At 49.3% G+C, this 21,410-nt stretch overlaps 1 protein-coding gene across 1 annotated transcript in view; it reads right to left on the bottom strand.

Annotated features, from left to right (window-relative positions):
• Nucleotides 1-2,832: 2,832 nt before the first annotated feature.
• The window catches only part of LOC132472048 (collagen and calcium-binding EGF domain-containing protein 1-like), a 30,342-nt gene continuing 11,764 nt past the window's right edge, over nt 2,833-21,410 (bottom strand). The window contains exons 3-11 of the mRNA XM_060071461.1: nt 11,200-11,252; nt 10,646-10,780; nt 9,973-10,110; nt 9,479-9,603; nt 8,965-9,079; nt 6,376-6,515; nt 5,212-5,247; nt 4,753-4,788; nt 2,833-4,080 (exon numbers count right to left, since the gene is read on the bottom strand). Of these exons, the coding sequence (XP_059927444.1) occupies nt 3,892-4,080; nt 4,753-4,788; nt 5,212-5,247; nt 6,376-6,515; nt 8,965-9,079; nt 9,479-9,603; nt 9,973-10,110; nt 10,646-10,780; nt 11,200-11,252 (967 nt within the window). The 3' untranslated portion in view covers nt 2,833-3,891. The remainder of the gene's footprint in view (nt 4,081-4,752; nt 4,789-5,211; nt 5,248-6,375; nt 6,516-8,964; nt 9,080-9,478; nt 9,604-9,972; nt 10,111-10,645; nt 10,781-11,199; nt 11,253-21,410) is intronic.

Genomic DNA, 21,410 nt, shown 5'->3' with positions numbered 1-21,410 from the left:
ACCCCCACCCTCAAACACACACACACACACACCCTCACACGCTGCCTTCGAAGAATTTAGATCTCAGTAGCAGTTTATTCTTGACGTGAGCACACTGATCCGGGACAGAGATAGAGCATCTCATAGTCACTCTGGTCAGACACTCACACACTCTAACATTCTCCATCGCTTCCACTCTCGCTCTCTCTTTGCTGCTCACACACACACACCCACACACACACATACACACACACACACACATCCATACTCATACACACCCACACCTACACCAACGCCAACGCCCACACACACAGACACACACCTACACACACCTTCACCCAGACCGAAACCAACGCACACATACATTCTCACACGCAAACAAACACACACATTCTCACACAAACTCATGCGCGTACGTACACACACTCCTACCGCTGAAGTGTATTTATTAAGGATGACCATGTCGTCTCTTGCTGTCCTATAGGAAACATCTGGCCCAGACCCCCTCTCCTCGAGTCTGCTCTATGGTCAGGCCGGCCCAGATGCCATCACATAGCTGCAGTGGGTGGTGAGAGGCATGACAGCCATGTGACCTGAGACAGCGATATGACCTGAGACACTGATGACCCCGACTGGCTCTCAAACAATGCGGTACGATTCCTGCCGTCGCACATGTCGCCTTGCCTTCTCAGTGACCATGACCACAAGTCGTTCTGACTTTGAGGAATAAACAAGGTCTTTGTGTGTTAAGTGCTTGTGTTGTAGAGTTAACATGTATTTGCTTACTTCTCTCTCTCGTTGATATACGTTTTGGTTTGCTTTTGTGTATTTAGGAAATTGAGGAGGCGGCAATTTAGCAGAGATAAACCTGCACTGCACGTGGTTGACTTCTCAAACACACATTTCCAAAGGTGTTTATTTGATCACTAAACAATTCTCAACTTGCGCTTTCAAAGAGTGTCTGTGATAGGTTCCAAACCTCCCTACTTTAACATAAAGGAGACCTCTCTCTGGCACCCCTACAGGCATGACGGTGTACGGCACTCACTGCGCCGTGCACTCTGTTGACCTCTCTCTGCTGCCACCTATCTCTCCCCGGGGGAATTTCCAGTTGCATGACAAGTGGTGAAGGAAGTGAGATAATCTCTTTCACTGTCTCGCGTTTCGCTCACCGACATACTTCTTAAATTGTATCATGTTGTTTTTCCTGATTCTTGTTGCCAGGCGACGTCTGTACTTTCAGAGTTGGCTGCACGGCAGGGGGCGGGGCTTCTGGATGAGAAGCCTGTCAAACACACACACACATGCACACACACGCACACATACACACAGACATTTATCACATACAGGGACAAGCACATACACGGACACACACACACACACACACACACACACACACACACACACACACACACACACACACACACACACACACACACAAACACACACACACACACACACACACACACACACACACACAGATGCACGGACAAACACACATAGGCCTACATACACACACACACACACACACACACACACACACACACACACACACACACACACACACACACACACACAGCACGCAAACAATAACAAATACACACACTCACCAACAAATTCACCTGTCAATCCACGCAATCAACAGCTAGGCTACAAATAAGCACACACACTTTTTTTCAAAATATTTGAATACCTGACACACATAGGCTACGTATCTATCCACACATAGCCTATATTTAATGTTGGCTGGATTGGTTTTTGCGAATCCTACCACTAATCACTCGTTGTTTATTATCAAAGTATTGTAAAGATGGTTTGTAAATCTGCCACTGAGCAATCTGAGCGTATCTGCTGTTATTTTTTATCGCAACACATTCAGATCATAAAAGGTAAACGGTGGTGGAACTGCCACACATCACGCCATGACCCGCCGCTGAGGAGCTGAGACGCAGCGGGCCGGCCTGGTACTGCCAGCCCTCCGTCTTCTCCAGGAGGGGGTCTCCTTACGGGTCTGCCAGCCCTGACAGGCCACGTCAGACGGCCCTCGGGTTCAGTAATCACCCCCACGGCTCTGGCTCTGACCCCCGACCCCTCGGAGACACACCTCTCCCGGCTCATAATTGCGCTCAGCCACGCAACGAAGGAGCAGTTGTCAGGGGGATGGTAAGGAGCGGCGTGCTTTATCACATGTGACTCCGGTGATTTATACCCTTTTAACCCCCCCCCCCCCCCCACACACACACACACACGCACACGTACATGCTCACACGCAAACGCCACCCCCCCCCCCCCCCACCCACTGAGGGATGAAAGCTTTTGAACTCTTTCCCTGAATCCCACAGTGCTGTTCCATCAGTTTAGTTGTTGTTTTAACAGCCCTGAGATCAGCCTGCCTTCCTCAAATCAGTATGTATGAGTGATATATATTTATCAAACGTATCATATAGGCCTATGTATGATATATTTTTATAAACGAGTCCAGATAGAAGTGTAGAGAACTGATTAGTTTTTGACGAGTAAGTGAGCCCTAAGGAATCTGGTGTCACATGATAGAGATACCTGCATCTCACAGGTATGTATGTATATACCTTATATCTCACTCTCTCCACTTTGAGTTCACCCTGTCATTTATCCTTCCCTCGCTGATGTACTGCTGAGGAATCGAGGACGTGGATTTCAAAGACACTTCAATTGATGTTTTCATGTTTTTCTGTTCATTTGAAGCTTGGCCTGTCTATCTCCTTGGGTTCCAGAGGTAATCCGACACCCGTTCTGACTGATGTGTTTAAACTTTTGGTTCCACACATCTTTCCTCAATCAGAACCTCGTGTCCCAACAGGAGGAGACACGATGTTTCCGAAAATGTAAAGTTTATATTATCATTTTGGTACAAAAAATATATTTTCACGGATAAATCACAGGTTGAAAGAGGAACAAATGACCTCAATAACAAAATAAAGTACACTTGAACTTTCTATACAATATTATACAATATCAAAAACATGGCGGCGTCCTGGCGGTCAGCGTCTTTAAAGAGGGTACAGGGTTCGGTTTGTAGGGTCCCCAGGGCTCTGGGGGGGATGGGGGAGAGGAGGAGGTTGGCATGGAAACCAGAGCTGTGACAGAGTCCGAGTCCCAGGGATGGGATCCCCCAGGGCCGGCGCTCGGCATAGGCGACCTAGGCGATCGCCTAGGGCGGCAAATGTGTTGGGGGCGCCACCTTAATTAATTAACACAAATATACGAAACAAGCGAAATGAAACCAACATGTTCCCAAACGGAACGGAGAAGGTCGCCTAGGGCACCGAAATGGTCAGCGCTGGCCCTGGGTTCCCCAGACAGACCTCGGGGTCCCTCACAGTCAGACCCCCTTCCTCAGCCAGCAGTGGGCAGGAGGGGCAGAGATGCTGACGATAGCGGCTCTGTGTGAAGCCGCTCTGCTCCCAGAGGCTACGGCAAGCTGCGCGGCTAGCTCCTCTTCCTCCTCGTCATCCTGCTCCTCCTCCTCCTCGTCTTCCTCCTGGCTCACGCTCTCCGCAGCCGTCATGACAGGCTCCAGGAGACGAGACAGCGAGGCTAGACGGGGTCAGGGTCGCATTGGGGTCACCACGTGTTTACACCATCTCCCCTGGACGTCTGGTGCCCCTCATCGCACTCCTCTCGCTATCTTCACCTCTCCCCATCCATCGTGGTCGCGTCCTCCACTTCCTCTTCCACTTCCTCCTCCACTTCCTGCTCCACTACCTCTTCCACTACCTGCTGTGAGGTTCAACCATTATCCACTATTGTTATTATTATTATTAATATTATTATTTAGGGTCTCCATCGTTGCTCTGAGCAGCCCGTTTTAAGTTCGGTTGGAGTGACAGGTGCCAGACGGGAGGGGAGGGGGGGCGGGGCTTCACGCGGGGGTCAGCTGCGCAGCACAAGGTCGTCCTGTCCCGAGCCCCAGTCGGGGTGGTCCGCCTCCCTGCTGGAGAGGGGCGGGCCGTCCAGGGACAGGCCCCGCCTCCCCCCGAAGACCTGCTCCTGCAGCTCAATGATGTCGTTACGGATGTCGGCCATCATCAGCAACAGGAAGTCAAAGGAGCCGGGCGAGCCCTGGAGAGAGAGAGAGATAGAGAGAGATAGAGGTAGAGATAGAGGTAGAGATAGAGATAGAGATAGAGATAGAGATAGAGAGAGAGAAAGAGAAAGAGAAAGAGAAAGAGAGAGAGAGAGAGAGAGAGAGGGGGAGGGAGAGCGAGAGTGAGACATAGGGAGATAGATAGAGAGAGAGAGAGAGAGAGAGAGAGAGAGAGAGAGAGAGAGAGAGAGAGAGAAAGAGAAAGAGAGAGAGAGAGAGAGAAAGAGAGAGGGGGGGAGAAAGAGAGAGAGACGGGGAGGGAGGGAGGGGGAGAGAGAGAGGGGGAGAGAAAAACAGGGAGAGAGAGAGAAGCAGAGAGAGAAGCAGAGAGAGAGAGAGAGAGAGAGAGAGAGAGAGAGAGAGAGAGAGAGAGAGAGAGAGAGAGAGAGAGAGAGAGAGAGAGAGAGAGAGGGCGGGAGGGGGGAGAGAGAGAGAGAGGGGGAGAGAAAGACAGAAAGAGAGAGAGAGAGTGAGCAATAAAGATACAGAGAGAGGGAGAGAGAGAGAATCTTAACATACACACATAAGTTCATGTTGTCCTCTAAACACTTTCCTTAAGGTATGCTAGGTTTATGATTGTGTTTGTGTTTCCATTCCTAACTACACGTCAACATGTTCCTGTTGACAGCTGAGATGTTCAGACTCACAGGCGGACCTCTGGGGCCAGGTGCTCCTCTCTCGCCCTGGGGGGGGGAACACACACATAACGGGACGTCAGTCACAGGTACACCCAGGTGTGATCAGAGCCCTCAGCTAACACTGGACACGCAAGGGCTTCACAGGGGCCCTCAGACACCTCAGACTGCCCCTGAAAGAGGGCCCCAAACTCAAACATGGAACAGGAGAACGTGTAGGGACACAGAGTACGGTTATTGTAGGATCTTTGATGCATTTGATTTCATGAAATAACAAATTAATGGAAGATTATATAATATATTATAGCTTTAAAATTGCATTGCCTCTCTGTTTTTGGATTCATATGTTAGCTATCAGTTATGGCCTTAACGCCTAATGCAACACACAAACATCACATGAATATAAGCAGAAATGGAATCCAGGTTGATTTAATGAAGAGACATTAAATACGTAGATGAAGGAACGCCTACCTTCAGTCCGCTGTTCCCTGGAGCGCCGGGAGATCCCTGGGGATGGAGAGGAAACACATCAATGACACCTTCTTCCTGGAGCGCTGAACAGAACTTCTTCAGCTCTGTCTAACTTCCGTCTTCAATTACCGCCAGGGGTAAATATGGACATCATATGTGAAATGAAGCAGATGTCTAATGCATAATGAAGCCTCACGAAGGTTTAGGCACAGGACATGAGTCTATTAACTCATTATTATGAAAGTAATCCACTGAGTTTAAATCATTTCTACACGAAGACCTGAACGCCTACACCAAGGCCGTCACTAGGGGGCAGTGTTGCTAAGTCTCCGCTCTGTGAGACTCGGGTTTCCCGTCACGTAGCTCTCAGCAGAAGAAGCATGTTTCAGCATTAGCAGTGACATCATAAGACACCAACCTTTAGAGTTGCAGCCCAAAGAAGACGTGACTTGAAATTATTCTTAGAAGAGCCAGAGAAAAGCTTTCTTAATTATTATCACTGATCCTTTTTAGGGAAGATGTTCATGCATGGCAAATCAGACATGACATCGAGTCTGGAACGAGTTCCTCATCTTCTCTGATTGTAGATTACGGTATTATGGTAACTATATGTTTTATGACCGGTAAATGCCCCTCTCTTTGTGACTTTATCTGAATGTGAAAGTGGCTTTGTACCCATGAAAGACATTTATACAATATTTAGTGGAACTTAAAATGTAATTTGAATACAATCCAATCAGTTAACAGGTTTCACTGCCTGATGTATGTAAGCCCTGAAAAACCAGTAGGTCTCTAGAACCCGTCGGCCTCTAGAACCAGTAGGTCTCAGAACCAGTAGGTCTCCAGAACCAGTAGGTCTCTAGAACCTTGTCGGTCTCTAGAACCTAGTCGGTCTCTAGAACCAGTAGGTCCCAGGACCAGTAGATCTCTAGAACCAGTAGGTCCCAGGACCAGTAGATCTCTAGAACCAGTAGGTCTCAGGAACAGTAGGTCTCTAGAACCTAGACGGTCCCCAGGACCAGTAGGTCTCAGAACCAGTAGGGTCTCTAGAACCAGCAGGTCTATGAACCAGTAGGTCTATGAACCAGTAGCTCTCTAGGACCAGTCAGTCTCCAGGTCCAGACGTTCCAGACCCCTGGACGACTGTCTGGACAGACATCTTACCACGGGACCCCTGCGACCCCTCTTGACGTGGTTCAGGTCGGGCTTCGGACCCATCGGACCCATCTGGCCCCCGGGGCCCTGGACTCCCATCGGCCCCCGGCCCCCCGGCTCCCCCCTCTGACCGGGCTCCCCGGGGTGTCCTGGGGGATTCAGATTGGGGTCACATCAGTGACAAGGACAATATCGAAGAACACTACCAGTACCTGACAGACAGTGGTCATCTCTTCATCCATTACACTGTTAACATGATGCACTAGAATACTAGTGCTGTATATTTATGACTACTTTGTTATTTACTTTTAAATCACGTTGTATCTTTTATATATTTTTCTTAATTTGCAGCTTTTTTTGCAGCTTTTTTTTTTCACTATCAATCAGTGGCAGAGAAAAGTTGTACTGGCCAGACACACACTGTAGCACCATGGCAGGAAACAGCTGGGATTTAATAGACTCTGAGAGGGATCAATATGTTAGCAGTTAGCTCCTTAAAGGATAAACAGTTGGGCTTGAATAGACTCTCAGCGGGATCCATAAGTTACTGGTTAGCTACTTCAAGGATAAACAGCTTGCGTTGAATAGTCTCTCACTGGGATCAATAAATTAAAGGTTAGCTCCTTAAAGGTCCGATGACATGCTATTTTATGTATTCTTTAATATATGTATTAGTGGGCAACTAACACAGTATCCAAAGACGTTCCCGAAATTCAGCCGTGGTGCAGAGTTACATCCACTCCGAGCCAGTCGCACATTGAGCTTCCCCCAAATGCGCTGTTTTGGTGTCTGTAGCTATAATGCAAATGAGGAGGAGCGAGGCGGGTCAAGGAGGAGGGTGCGGGTGTGGCCCTGAGCAGCTTGCAGCCACGGTACCATGCGCTCTGTTTACAGTGGATGCATCGCAATGGCGAGGCGCACACAGCCTTTAGCCGTGTTCTGTAAATATTCTAGAAGACACGGGAGTCCTGGAGCTCTATATCTAAATATTATCATATAGCCTACATAGATATCTATATCATATAACATATATTATCACGGCCAAAAGCTGTGTGAGCCGATATTATGAATCTCAAACGACCGCGTTGGGTTCTTCAACGTTCCTGGTTCTTCAACGTCCACATCAATGTGAAGTAGACTGAACCGCGACAAGGAGGAGAAAGGGATCGTTGCCGGGCAGCGCTTAGGCACCTACGCCTCCGGCGGTGGTCCCTCAGCGGGGCTCAAGCGGGAGACATTCGCCACTACAACAATCCCTTTCTCCTCCATGTCGTGGTTCATGTTCTTGAGGGAGTCAAAGCCAAAGTTCCTTACCCCCAATTCATTCTCAACCTTGGCTGAGATAACCCCCACTACGAGTCTCGTTGTAGAAATACCAGAGACGAGAGTCCGACGTGTTATGCGCCATAACACCAAAAGCAGAGCGGTTATCCAAATAACAAGGAAGTGTACAACACCTGCGTTACAGTCCTGGAGCTCTATATCTAAATAATATCATATAATACATAGATATCTATATCATATAATACATATTATCACGGCCAAAAGCTGTGTGCGCCTCCAGATGATATTATGAATCACAAACGACTTTGTCGGGTTCTGCAACGTCTCTGGTTCTTCCACTTTCACATCAACCTAAAGTAGACTGAACCGCGCGCTGCCTGCTGCCGGCTGCCCGCTGCCCGCTGCCTGCTGCCGGCTGCCCGCTGCCCGCTGCCCGCTGCCGGGCGATGGTGCCTCGCGGCAACCGGCAGCATGTCGCAGTTCATGTACTTCAGCGAGTCAAAGCCAAAGTTCCTTTCCCCCAATTCCTTCTCAACCATGGCTCAGATAACCCCCACGACAGTCTCGTTGTGGAAATACAAGAGACGTCAAAGAACCGACAAGAAACACTTGCGTTACAATGTGTATTCACACACACACATGTGGCGCTCGCACGGTCGTGTCTCATTGGCGGGCCAACGTCTCTGGGCGGGCCAGGCAGAGTAAGGGGAGGAGCTTAGATGCTTTATGACGTCCTAAATAAAGACATTCCAAATCAACGCGCTTGAGCCTCCGTTTTTTCAAAGGCGAGCAGAACAGCTAGTGCTCGTTTTACACCAAACGCAAGTTTTAGCCACTGGGGGACCATAGGCTGGCTAGGGGAACTCATATTTATGTTAGAAAACCTCATAAAGTGAGATTTTCATGTCATGGGACCTTTAAAGGATAAACAGCTGGGGTTGAATAATCTCTCAGCGGGTTCGATACGTCAGCAGTTAGCTCCTTAAAGGATAAACAGTTGGGGTTGAATTGTCTCTCAGCGGGATCGATACGTTAGTGGTTACCTCCTTAAAGGATAAACAGTTGGGGTTCAATAGTCTCTCACTGGGATCAATAAGTTAGCTTCTTAAAGGACCAACGGTTAGCTCCTTAAAGGATAAACAGTTGGGGCTGAATAGTCTCTCATTAGAATCGATACGTTAGCGGTTAGCTCATTAAAGGGCTAACATTAGAGAGGATGCACTTAAACAATAACAATGAACATCGAGATGATCCAAGCTTGACCTGTTGACCTTCTGTGACCCCATGTGACAAGGTCAAAGGTCAGTATCCTACCTGGGACACCAGGGGCTCCTGGAGGGCCAACCGGCCCTGGAGGACAGGGGCCGTCGTGACCTTTGGCCCCTCGAGGCGGGGACGGCTTGTTACTGCTGATCGGGAAGCCAGGCACCTGCACACACCCACACACACACACACACACACACACACACACACACACACACACACACACACACACACAAACACACACACACACACACACACACACACACACACACATGCACACACGCGCGCACAGACATGCATTCACACACACCCACACACACACACACACACACACACATTAGCATCCCCTAGTGGCCTGAGTTGAAGCTAAAGTAGTTTTATCATTTTCAGACTACAGTTCCTCTGAGATGTTTCCTCGGTGGTGACGGGGCAGAAGGGGACCCGAATTAAACAAAAGAGAAGTCAACTGTCCATACTGCATCTTATAATGTTCACAGAAAGGTGCTCTGCCAGAGAGGGGCGTTTTTGGGGGGGGGAGGGGGGGGGGGGTGCGTTTGAGCTGTACCTGCTGGCTGCTGCCCACCTGCAGCCTGAGCTGCAGGATGCTGCTCTTCATGCTGACGAAGTCCTGGCAGGTGAAGGAGCAGGAGCTGGTGCTCATCAGGGGGTCCGACTTCCCAGAGGAGTTCACTGGGAACACACACACAGGGAACACACACACACACACACACACACACACACACACACACACACACACACACACACACACACACACACACACACACACACACACACACACACATAGTGAACACATACAGTGAACAAACACACACACACACACACACACACACACACACACACACACACACACACACACACACACACACACACACACACACACACACACACACACACACACACATATGCAACTTAAAAAAGCCCAAACTACAATTTCTCATCACATGTGTTTGTGGGTAGTGTAGTTAGTGACCGGTGTGATTGTGGGGTGTATTAGTGACCGGTTTGAGTCTGTTTGTGGGGTGTATTTCATTAACCCACGGTTGTGTCTTGGCACACAGGAGCGTTGGTCTGGCGCTAGGATGTAGCCGACGCGACAGTGGCACTGGAAACTCCCCATGGTGTTCACACACTCGTGGTCACACACGTCACTGTTTGACTCCTCACACTCATCAATGTCTAGAGAGAGAGAGAGAGAGAGAGAGAGAGAGAGAGAGAGAGAGAGCGAGAGAGAGAGAGGGAGAGGGAGAGAGACAGAGACAGACAGACAGAGAGAGACAGAGCGAGAGACACAGACAGAGAGAGAGAGAGAGAGAGAGAGAGAGAGCGAGAGAGAGAGAGAGAGAGAGAGAGAGAGAGAGAGAGAGAGAGAGAGAGAGAGAGAGAGAGAGAGAGACACACACACACAGATAGATACAGAGGGAGAGATAGAGAGACAGAGAAAGCGATAGAAAGACAAAGAGAGAGAAAGAGGGAGAGTAATTACATAGAGATTCAGAGAGAGATGAGTTATAAAAGGTTGCTATGCTGTGTGAGTGAACGTGAGGGCATGCATCAGACAGGGTGTGTGAGGTCCCTACACCACACCGATCCACCTGACCTGCCCTGACCTGACTTGTTTTGAATCACACAGACGCCTCGATTAGATCACCTCCCGATTATTATTGTTCTGCACACAATCAGCCAATCGGAAACATGCAGGAAGTAGACGGACCCAGGCAGTAAGGAGATTGGTGGGTCCGATGTCTCTCTCTGTCAAAACGGTAACCAAGGTAACACGTGCAGACCACCCGTCCAAAGTTGTCGGTGCATTGCTGTTCACAGGGAGAGCCCGCGCACACGTCCACACCTGAGAAGAGAGAGTATATGGGTAGAATACCTCAGAACGCTCATACTGCTGCTGGTGCTAGTAATGGTACTACTGTAGGATTAATGTCACTGCTGGTTCTACTACTACTAATGCTGGTACTACTGCCTCGGCAGGGGTTTGTGCCACTTCGCCATCGGCTCCACACACCGCATAATCCATGTAATTTTAAACATACTCATGGTTTTCATTTATGAAGGAGTACTATCACCCTCTAGTGGAACAAACTGTTTACTATTAGTTATGCAGAAATTAATTAGACTGAAATGATGACGTTGTTTCTGCCCATTATTTTTTGTATTGCTTGTACCATATAGTCTAAAAAGGAAAGGGACTTTGCTTTAAAGCAATACATGAAGTGAGTGGCTGAGTCTGGTCTCTCAGACGGGAGGCTTACCTACCTTCAGGTAAACACTGGCCCATGACAAACCGGAAGCCCTGGCAGCATTTCCTCCTGAGGGAACGGACACAGAGATAGAACCGTCAGACACAGATACACAGAGACACAGAGACAGAACCGTCAGACTGCTTTCAACGAGACAGAAACACAGAGACACAGAGACACAGACACAGAGACAAAGAGACAGAACCGTCATACACAGATACAGAGACACAGAGACACAGACACAGATACACCGAGACACAGAGACAGAACCGTCAGACAGCTTTCAACGAGACGGAAACACAGAGACACAGAGACACAGACACAGATACACAGAGACAGAACCGTCAGACAGCTTTCAACGAGACGGAAACACAGAGACACAGAGACACAGACACAGATACACAGAGACAGAACCGTCAGACAGCTTTTAACGAGAGGGAAACACAGAGACACAGAGACAGAGACACAGAGACACAGAGACAGAACCGTCAGACACAGAGACACAGAGACAGAGACACAGACAGAACCGTCATACACAGAGACACAGAGACACAGAGACACAGAGACACAGAGACACAGAGACAGAACCGTCAGACAGTTTTTAACGTGACGGAAACACAGAGACAAAGAGACACAGACACAGATACACAGAGACAGAACCGTCAGGAAGCTTTTAACGAGACGGAAACACAGAGACACAGACACAGAGACACAGAGACAAAGAGACAGAACCGTCAGAAAGCTTTTAACCGGTTCAGAAGGAAGAGCCGGTTCAGAACAGCGGCTCAGGAGGTGGAGCGGGTTGGCTGGTAACTTGAAGGTTGCTAGTTTGATCCCCAGAGTGTCGTGTGTGAATGTGTGAATGTTAGGCAGTCTTGTAAAGCTCTTTAAGTGGATACTGGTTTGAAAAGTGCTGCGTAAATGCAGTCCATTTTCCCATTTGACAATGGGAATACTGGACCGAGTTTACACCCACATGGTCGCATTCATAGAGAGACAGGAATAGAAGTTATGAACTAATGAACAGCATGTGCACCGACCAACAACGCCGTGGGAATGTCTATGAATGCTGGCTCCACTGTAGGGTTCCCTTCGTTCGATCGCCTTTAGAAACGGGAGAGCTACATCTTGGAACAGTAGAACAATATCCTGACAAGAGCAATCAAGGGGCGAGCAAAAGAGACGTAGACATAAGAGACATGAATCATTTCTTAAATAGCATAATGCAGTGATATACTGAGGGACGTCTTCCATAAATACAGAGAGGATTACTGCAGCGATGAAGGCTGATGGGGAAATGGATCTGGTTCGAGGAAAATGTGTGCCATATGCTGTGTATATGCAGAGCATACGCCCGCTCTGTCTGCATGGACAGAGCACGTGTATGTCAATCCTTTATGCTCGGCAGCTGGTTTGCCTCTTGTAGCAGGACAGACAAACGTCCAGGGTCAAATCCATGACAGTGTTTCATCAGCCTTTCGGTCTGCGGCGCTCCTCTCATCTATCTCCATAGAAGACTAATCAGAAATACTAATAACCAAGTGTTCCACCACATTTTGTCTATTTTGCAATGACACCACATTCCTCAAAGGAGGGAAAATGGTGGATTTATGGAGGATTTATGGTGTGCTTTTGGGGGGAAAACTCTTGGATCATCGCACAACAATTCGCCACATGCTACACACATTAGAGAGGAAGTGAGTCACAACGCTGAGCAGCAACAGAGTGAATGTTTTACAAACACACACACACACGCACGCACATGCACGGGACACAGACACACAGACACACTCCTCACGGGTGAACCAGGAGTGGAAGGGTTCTGGACGGTGAAGGAGTGAACGGAGCGGCTCCCATGTTCAACACAACATTTCCTCGTGTTTTGCACTAGACTCCATGCAGAGCACACTTAAATCCCTGAGCCCTCCCTCCCTCCCTCCCCTGGATGAATAATAAGCTATAAAGCGTCCTTGGGATGGAGTCCAGATGGGGGTTACTGCTCTGACGCCGGGTCCATGACCAGGAGCAGGGTGGACCAGGAGGGGGACCAGGGTGGACCAGGGTTGACCTGGGGTATCCAGAGGTACCAACAGCGGTGAGGTGAGGTCAAGCTCGGGGGGGGGGGGAGGGGACTACCAGTGGCTCCCCTACCCACGTAACCTCCACTGAACAACGGGCCTCCAAACACCACCTCCTCACCTTCAGGTCAGCAGCCGCTCCAGGCTGGCGCCTGCCCTCGGGTCGCTACACCACCAGCCCTCGGGTCGCTTCACCCGGCCAAACCCTCGGCTAATTCAAACAAAAATAACCCAGAACCACCGGAGCAGAAAGTGAGCGAGCTCGTGGTTCTCCGTCACTCAGCAGGTTGGATTAATGAGGCAGTAGGCTGTTGGTGATATTGTTTTATGATTATCTGCACGGCGATGCCAAATAAAACATGTGATTCATAGGAACGCGTGTAGTCATTAGGCCGAGAATCAAATGTAACAACAACGACCACTTCACTCACACGGATACAAACGCGCGCGCATACACACATCTGTGCACACACACTTACTAACTCACACAAACGGGGGGGGGGGGGCTGGAGAGGAGGTGAAGCACACTTGTTTGTTTACATGTTGGAACGTGAGGGCGTTGAATGGAGAAGCTACAGGTTCCATGTTTGTGTGTGTGTGTGTGTGTGTGTGTGTGTGTGTGTGTGTGTGTGTGTGTGTGTGTGTGTGTGTGTGTGTGTGTGTGTGTGTGTGTGTGTGTGTGTGTGTGTGTGTGTGTGTGTGTGTGTGTGTGTGTGTGTGTGTCTGTGTGTGTGTGTGTGTGTGTGTGTGTGTGTGTCGTCTCAGAAGGCTTGAGGAGGAGTCCACCTTACTCCTCCACCTTTGTTATTCCTGTTCTGAAGTTTATTATTCATTCCTTAAGTCCTCCTGGTAAGGCCCGACACTCAGGGTATGGCTCCAACACAGAGAGGACCCCGCACGGCCACCCGTTCACACACATAGTGCCGTGCGGGGCCCCAGTCACACATCGAGGCCCCGTACCCGTGACACTAACAAGGCCGACGGGGCCCTGCAGTTTTTTGCTCCGTCATCCCCTCTGTTTAGACAGCGGTCTGGTCCAACACTCAGTTCAGCCTCTTCCCCCGAGGTGGGACTTGGATCCAGAACTAAATTCAATCAACGGAATATTGACAGATTCTAAATATTATATTTATTCAATAAGGCAGGTTGGCCTGAATGTTTCGAAGGCGTCATTTGTTGAAAAAATGGTTTGTTTGTCTAAACTTTCTGGGCAGAGAAACATCCCTGTTTGGAGAGTGGGATGCAGAGAGCAGAGAGCACGGAGTCTAGATGCTGATGTGGTCCAACTCTATCGGCGGCTAGGGGTTATGTGTGCTGTCAACACAGAGCCTATAGCGGTGTGTTCCCCCGGTGACCGGACGGAGCAGAGTTCAGCCGGCTGCCGCACCACATCAGCACTAACGCCGTCGGGGGCCACTCAAACCTCCTGCCGGCCGCTTGCGTCTTCATCCCCGGCGTCAGGGCTCAGGACCCGTCAGACACGGGAGACCCCCGCGGGAGACCCCCCGCGGGAACGTCTCTCTCAAGTACATTATTTCAAAAGCAGTCCGGGGATTTAAACTGGCAACCCTGTGGTCAGTACCACGAGTGTGTGCCCAGTCAGTTCCACTATACTGTTTGTGACAACACGTAGGTGACAACACGAGGCAGTAGGTGAGCCCTCAGGGGTTTCTGGGTCTGCATGCATGTGTTTGTGGGGAGGAATGCGCTCCGGTGAGGGTTGGGGAGGCAGCGGGCTTCAGAGTTGATTTCAGTCCGTCTGGGCGAGATTGAAGACGTCTTATGGAGACAAATGACTCGAACACTCTGAAGTCTGGTTCTGGTTTGGTTACGTTCCATCTGATCAGTGGGCTCTCCACTGGGGACTCTAACCCAAACCAATGTTTTCTGATTAATCACGACGTCGGCGGTGCACGCTGCAGAGTCTTGGAGGTGCAAGGAGAGGGAGAAATTGTGCGAGGCGTGCGTTTTTGTTTTCGCCATTCGTTCGTCATGTCGAATTTCTTCTCCAGATGGAGATTGATGATTGCTGCTGCATGCGGTATGAAGGAGGAGGTAGAGTAGGTGTACCTGAGACAAACCTGAGGGCGACTCCAGGTCCAGCCTGGTCGGACCACAGGGACACCCATGGGCTCTGTCCTGACTGGATCTACCTGCTGCACTCCTCCAGCCCTGACTCTGTTCTCCAGCAGAACCTCAGCAGAGTTCTATCGGTTAGAGGCTAGAGAGAGGGCAGAACTTTCAGTTCTATGGGTTTAGAGGCAAGAGAGGGCGGGACTTTCATTTGTTTCGGTTCAGAAGCAAGAACTTTCGATAGATGAAAATCCGCTTACTGTGTCAAATGTTAGGTCCAAACTCCATGTTTATCCTCCTAGTAGTCGTTGTTGTTGTTGTTGTTGTTGGTCTTGCTCCATCCCCAGCTCATAATAGCGCTACGAACCGGGCTCCTCTCAGGAACACAGAGGGGGGGTGTTTGTGCGGGGGGGGGGGGGCTGAGAGGGTTGTTATGGCGACGTGTGAGCCAGCGAGCAGGGGGGAGTGTGGCAGGAGGGGGCTGTTGTCAGAGCCGTTCCTCCTTGACCTGAACTCTGCAGGGAGTCGGACAGGAAGGAGGGGTCAGCGCAGGGCAACGGCCTCTCGGTTCCTCCGTACAGACGGACGGCCGCCAACGTTAGCCTGCGTGTCCGTGTGCGCGTGTGTGTGGTGTGTGCGTGTTTGTGAATGCATGCATGTCCACGTGTGTTTGTGTGTGTGTTTGCATGCGTTTTCATGTTTGTCTGTGTGTGTATGAACAACTAACATATGTGTGCATGAGTGTTTGTTTGTGTTTGTGCATGTCTATGTGTGTTTGTGTATTTCTGTGTGCTTGTGTGAGTGTGTGTGCGTGTGTGCGTGTGTGCGTGTGTGTGTGTGTGTGTGTGTGTGTGTGTGTGTGTGTGTGTGTGTGTGTGTGTGTGTGTGTGTGTGTGTGTGTGTGTGTGCTTGTTTGTGTATGTGTGTGTGTGGCTGTTTGTGTGCATGTATGTGTGAGCACGTCCATGCGTGCGGGCGTGTGTGTCAGTGATGGTGTGGTCAGCGCACTTCACGGCTGCAACTCATGCTTTATTAGTGTTATTAACAACTTCTGCAGCAGGTCACTGAAGCATGTTACGCCAAGTGCTGCCATAATTTAATGACAAATGGCTCTGTATGTAAGTATGTGTGTGTATGTGTGTGTGTGTGTGTATGTGTGCGTGTGTGTGTGTGTGTGTATGTGTGTGTGTGTGTGTGTGTGTGTGTGTGTGTGTGTGTGTGTGTGTGTGTGTGTGTGTGTGTGTGTGTGTGTGTGTGTGTGTGTGTGTGCTTGCGTGCATGCGTGTGTTTGTGTCATGTTGACATACGATCAAATATGAGAGGTAAAATGTTGCCATTATTCAGAGCCAGGCTGACAACGCTCTGCATGGTCCTGCTCTAATAGATGACAGCAGAGGGTCCTCTAAATTAGGCTCATGTGTCAGTTTAGCATGTGTGGGAGAGGGGGCGAGAGAGAGAGAGAGAGAGAGAGAGAGAGAGAGAGAGAGAGAGAGAGAGAGAGAGAGAGGTGTGAGAGGCCTCCGTGTGTGTAGTTGCTTCTGTTAATCTTCTGGTGTGCATGCATGCATGTCATGCACATGTGTCCCATTATGTGTGCGTGAATCTGCCTGTGTTTACAAGTGCATATGCGTGGGATTGTCTGTGTGTGTGTGTGTGTGTGTGTGTGTGTGTGTGTGTGTGTGTGTGTGTGTGTGTGTGTGTGTCTGTCTGTGTGTGCGTGAGTGCGTTTGTCTGTGTGTGCCCGTGTGTGTGTGTGTGTGTGTGTGTGTGTGTGAGCGTTTGTCTGTGTGTGTGTGTGTGTGTGTGTATGTGTGTGTGTGTGTGTGCTCCCAAACACCCAGCCAGCGGTGCGTGTGGGTGTTGATGCGCGCATGGGGGGAGGGGGGGGGGGGGGGGGGGGGGGGGGCTGCGGAGGTGACACTGAGTGACCCCTGTCTGTGTTTATTTACTCTGTCAGTCCCGGCCTCCGGGGGGGCCCCAGGGGACACATTAGACCCCCGGCCGCAGCCAGAGGAGCTTTAACGGGGAGAACAGGAGCCGCACGCCGCCCCCAACGGGACCCCCACCGGGACCCCCCACCGGGACCCCCACCGGGACCCCCCGCCCGAGCTCCTTCTCCCTGCTCCGTCCAACTCTCAAACCTTCATGTTGCTCTCCTCATCCTCTATCTAAGGTTGAATGGGATCCAGGGAGGTGTTGAGTCTGGGTTACGGGTGGTGGGTTCAGCTCCTCTGCTCCCGTTCTCACAGAGTTAAGGCCCTGGTTTACCCGCTGCAGTGGGAAGTATCGTACAGACTCCCAGTCGCTGTCCAACAATCACTATCAATGTTTTTATGATTTTAACAAACCAAGCCGTTCCCTTGCTTCACCCCTTCTCCGCATATTGTGGTTTTCTTTTGTGTGTGTGTGTGTGTGTGTGTGTGTGTGTGTGTGTGTGTGTGTGTGTGTGTGTGTGTGTGTGTGTGTGTGTGTGTGTGTGTGTGTGTGTGAGTGTGTGTGCTTGTGTGTGCATCTGAGTGTGGAGATTTCCTAATAAATCAAATATTTTTCTGCAAAAATAGTTCTTATTCCACATCACACCTAACCTGATCCAATCATTTGAGATCTTAATTAACCAATGAAATTACAAATACAAACACACACACACACACACACACGCACACACACACACACACACACACACACACACACACACACACAGAAATGGATCAGACCGCTCAGCCTCTGCAGATCCCTGGGCTCCCAGGGGACGCTCCCAGCAGGGGCCCTCCACCCCCCCCCCCCCCCCCCCCGGGTTTCCCTGAAGGGCTCAGTGTCACACTGGAATGTGGCATCCTGACCCGGACTCAGACGTCCTCTCAGTGACACCCCGAGAGAGAGAGAGAGAGAGAGAGAGAGAGAGAGAGAGAGAGAGAGAGAGAGAGAGAGAGAGAGAGAGAGAGAGTGAGAGAGAGAGAGAGAGAGAGAGAGAGAGAGAGAGAGAGAGAGAGAGAGAGAGAGAGAGAGAGAGGTGGGGGAGAACAAGAGAGAGTGATAAAGAGAGAGAGGGAACAAGAGAGAGAGAACGAAAGACAGAACGAGAGAGAGGACGAGATTGAGAGAGAGAGAGTTAAAGAGAGAGAAAAAGGAAGAGCAAGAGAGAGAGAGGGAGACATTCAGAAAGAGAGGGGAGGAAACAACATGACAAAGAGTGATAAAGTGAGCGAGACGGAGTGTGAAGCAGCACATACTTTACAGAGGAAGTGCGTGTAGAAGAGTGAGGCAGGAGGACAGCGAGAGAGAAGATCACATATCAGAGGTCATGTTTTCTGGAGAGACACAAAGTTGTTTTCTGTGTGTTTCCGTGCGAGTATGTCTTTCCGTATGGAAGTAAATCTGTGCCATCGGATTAAATAAAACTGTAAATAAAAAGCCATTGAATTCTAATCACTGAATATTTATGCATTGAAATAACGTAACGTATTGCCTCTGAATTTAACTCAATATATATCATGTTCAGCTTTATTTTCAATGTCAAAAAATTCAAAATCAAATATTCAACGTTAAAAAATTCAACGTAAATATTTTCAAACTCTATTTTCAAACCCAAATTCAACATGCCAAATTCAGCTGCAAAATTCAATGTCTGAAAATTCAGTTTTAACATCCGGGGACCCAAGGAAGACCAATCGATCCTAGATGCTAGATCGTGGTCTAGCAAGGAGAGCGGGAATAAGAGCGTCACTCGCTGGTTCCTTCTTTCTTGATACAAACGTTGATCCTAAACAGCATTTTACACAGTAGCTTATAATAGGAAATGCTCAAAGGTAAATCAATGTCATTAAACACTGACTGTAGCTTTTTATGGGGAGAGAAGCCACCAAAAGGTGTGGCGCTGTTGCACATTTTCTGCAACATGCACGAGTTTGAAGCGTAGACAGGCATGAAGTCGTTCACGTGCGGAAACATGCACAAGCTTAAAACTTAACGTTTGTATCATCATCGATCACTCGGATTGGGGGTATTCTTATAGGGCGTTTAGTAAGGTCCACCACCGTTGCTTCTCTCCCCATAAAAAGCTACAGTAAGTGTTTAATGACGTTGATTTACCTTTGAGCATTTCCTATTATAGGCTACTGTGTAAAATGCTGTTTAGAATTAACGTTTGGATCAAGAAAGAAGAATCGAGTGACGCTCTTATTCTCACTCTCCATGGTTGACCACGATCTAGCATCTAGGATCGATTGGTCTTCCTTGGGTCCCCGGATGTTAACACTGAATTTTCAGACATTGAATTTTGCAGCTGAATTTGGCATGTTGAATTTGGGGACGTTGAAAATATTTACGTTGAATCTTTAAACGTTGAATATTTGATTTTGAATTTTTACCATTGAAAAATAAAGCTGAATATGATTTATTGAAAATATTACGAGTTAAATTCAGAGGCAAAAAAATCCAGATACATTAATTCAATGCATTAACATTCAGTGCTTAGAATTCAATGGCTTTTTATTTTCAAAATCCGATGGCACAGATTTACTTCCATATTTCCGTATGTGTGTGTGTGTGTATGTGTAGGTATTTGTATGTGTACATTTGTGTTTGTTTGTATGTGTATGTGTATGCATGTATAAGTGTGCGTGCGTGTATGTGTGTGTGCAAAGCCTCCAGTACACTCCATCCAACCCCTCCCCGTACCGTCCTGGCGCTGTGATCAGGACCCCGTGTCTCGTGCCCCCCCCCGCTCCAGACAGACGTCATGACGACACAGACTTCCAGAAGCTGAGGATGCTGGGTAATGAGCAGTAATGAGCACGTCTGCTGGACCGCCTGCTCTTTATGTATATAAAGAGCAGGCGGTCCAGCAGGCAGAACCAGACCCCCCCAGACCCCAGCCCCCATATCGAGGTGTCTGGTAGAGTGGTCCCCACAGCAGAGGGGGCAACCTGAACCGCTAGACCCCTCTTTAGGCTTTAGCCCCCCAGCTCAGGGTAATGGACTGATAAGACCTAAAGGGGGGGGGGGGGGGGGGGTCCTCTAAGTATCTCCTCTGGAGGGGCCTTGAAGTTAGGATACATCACATGGTGCCGAGAGATTTGTTACCGCTATGGTGACAGATAGGGATGTAATGAGTCACTCTACCTCTCTCTCTCTGTCTCTCTCTGTCTCTCTCCCCCCCAACCTGGTCCCTCTTTTGCCTCGTCTCTCTTTCTCCTCCTCTACATCTTTCTCTCTCTTTCCCTCTTTCTCTCTACCTCCCTCTCCCTCTCTCTTCCACTCTCTTTACCTCTCTCTCCCCCCACCTGGTCTCTCTTTCTCCTCGTCTACATCTCTCTCTCTCTCTCTCTCTCTCTCTCCCTCTTTCTCCCTCTCTCTCTCTCTCATTTGGAGTCATTAACTGCCATAACAGGAACGCTGTGTAACCAAGAAATAATGTTTACAACCTCTACTCGTACAATTCAAATATTTTCTTTTGAAGGTTTCTCTGGAGAGGTCAAAGTAGCAGAATGACTTCACATCTCATTATAACTTCTTACAACCTGTGGCTAAATATGGGTTATATAAATAAGGGTCTGCTGCATATAAAAAACTGGCCTGCTAATAAAAAGAATATGAAATGCTGTACCAGTTTGTCAACTGAACCCCACTGGCAGAGTTTTTTTATCCTGTTTCCAAAGATTTGAAAGCTCACAGAAAACCCACCCAACACCTTCCTCGCTTCCTGCTGTTTCCAGGCGCAGCTGCTGATTGGCTGTCGGCCTCCTAGTATATATTGATGTTTTAATAATGCACACACATCTGGTCCGACCGACTCTAAACGTTCTGCTGACAGCGGAGCCATCGGCCCTCGATGGGAGGTTGACCGTAGGGGGGTGACGGGGAATAAAACTCAAACGCAGCCTCAGCATGAGAGCCAGCAGTGGGCAGAGCAGAGGCCTGGGTCTCGGAGGCTCGGAGGCTCGGAGGCTCTGAGGCCGAGTGGTCCGAAGCTGGGAGCCCTGTTTCTCCAAGGCGTTGTGCTCAGAGGCCCGTTCAGGGAGGCTGAACAGGGCTCTGAACCTCCCTGAACGGGCCTCTCTGAGCCTCCCTGAACAGG

The sequence above is a fragment of the Gadus macrocephalus genome, chromosome 14, assembly GCF_031168955.1.
Source record: "Gadus macrocephalus chromosome 14, ASM3116895v1".
Lineage (NCBI taxonomy): Eukaryota > Metazoa > Chordata > Actinopteri > Gadiformes > Gadidae > Gadus > Gadus macrocephalus.
Note: the sequence above shows the minus strand (reverse complement) of the source record. Positions and strands in the feature narration are given on the sequence as shown.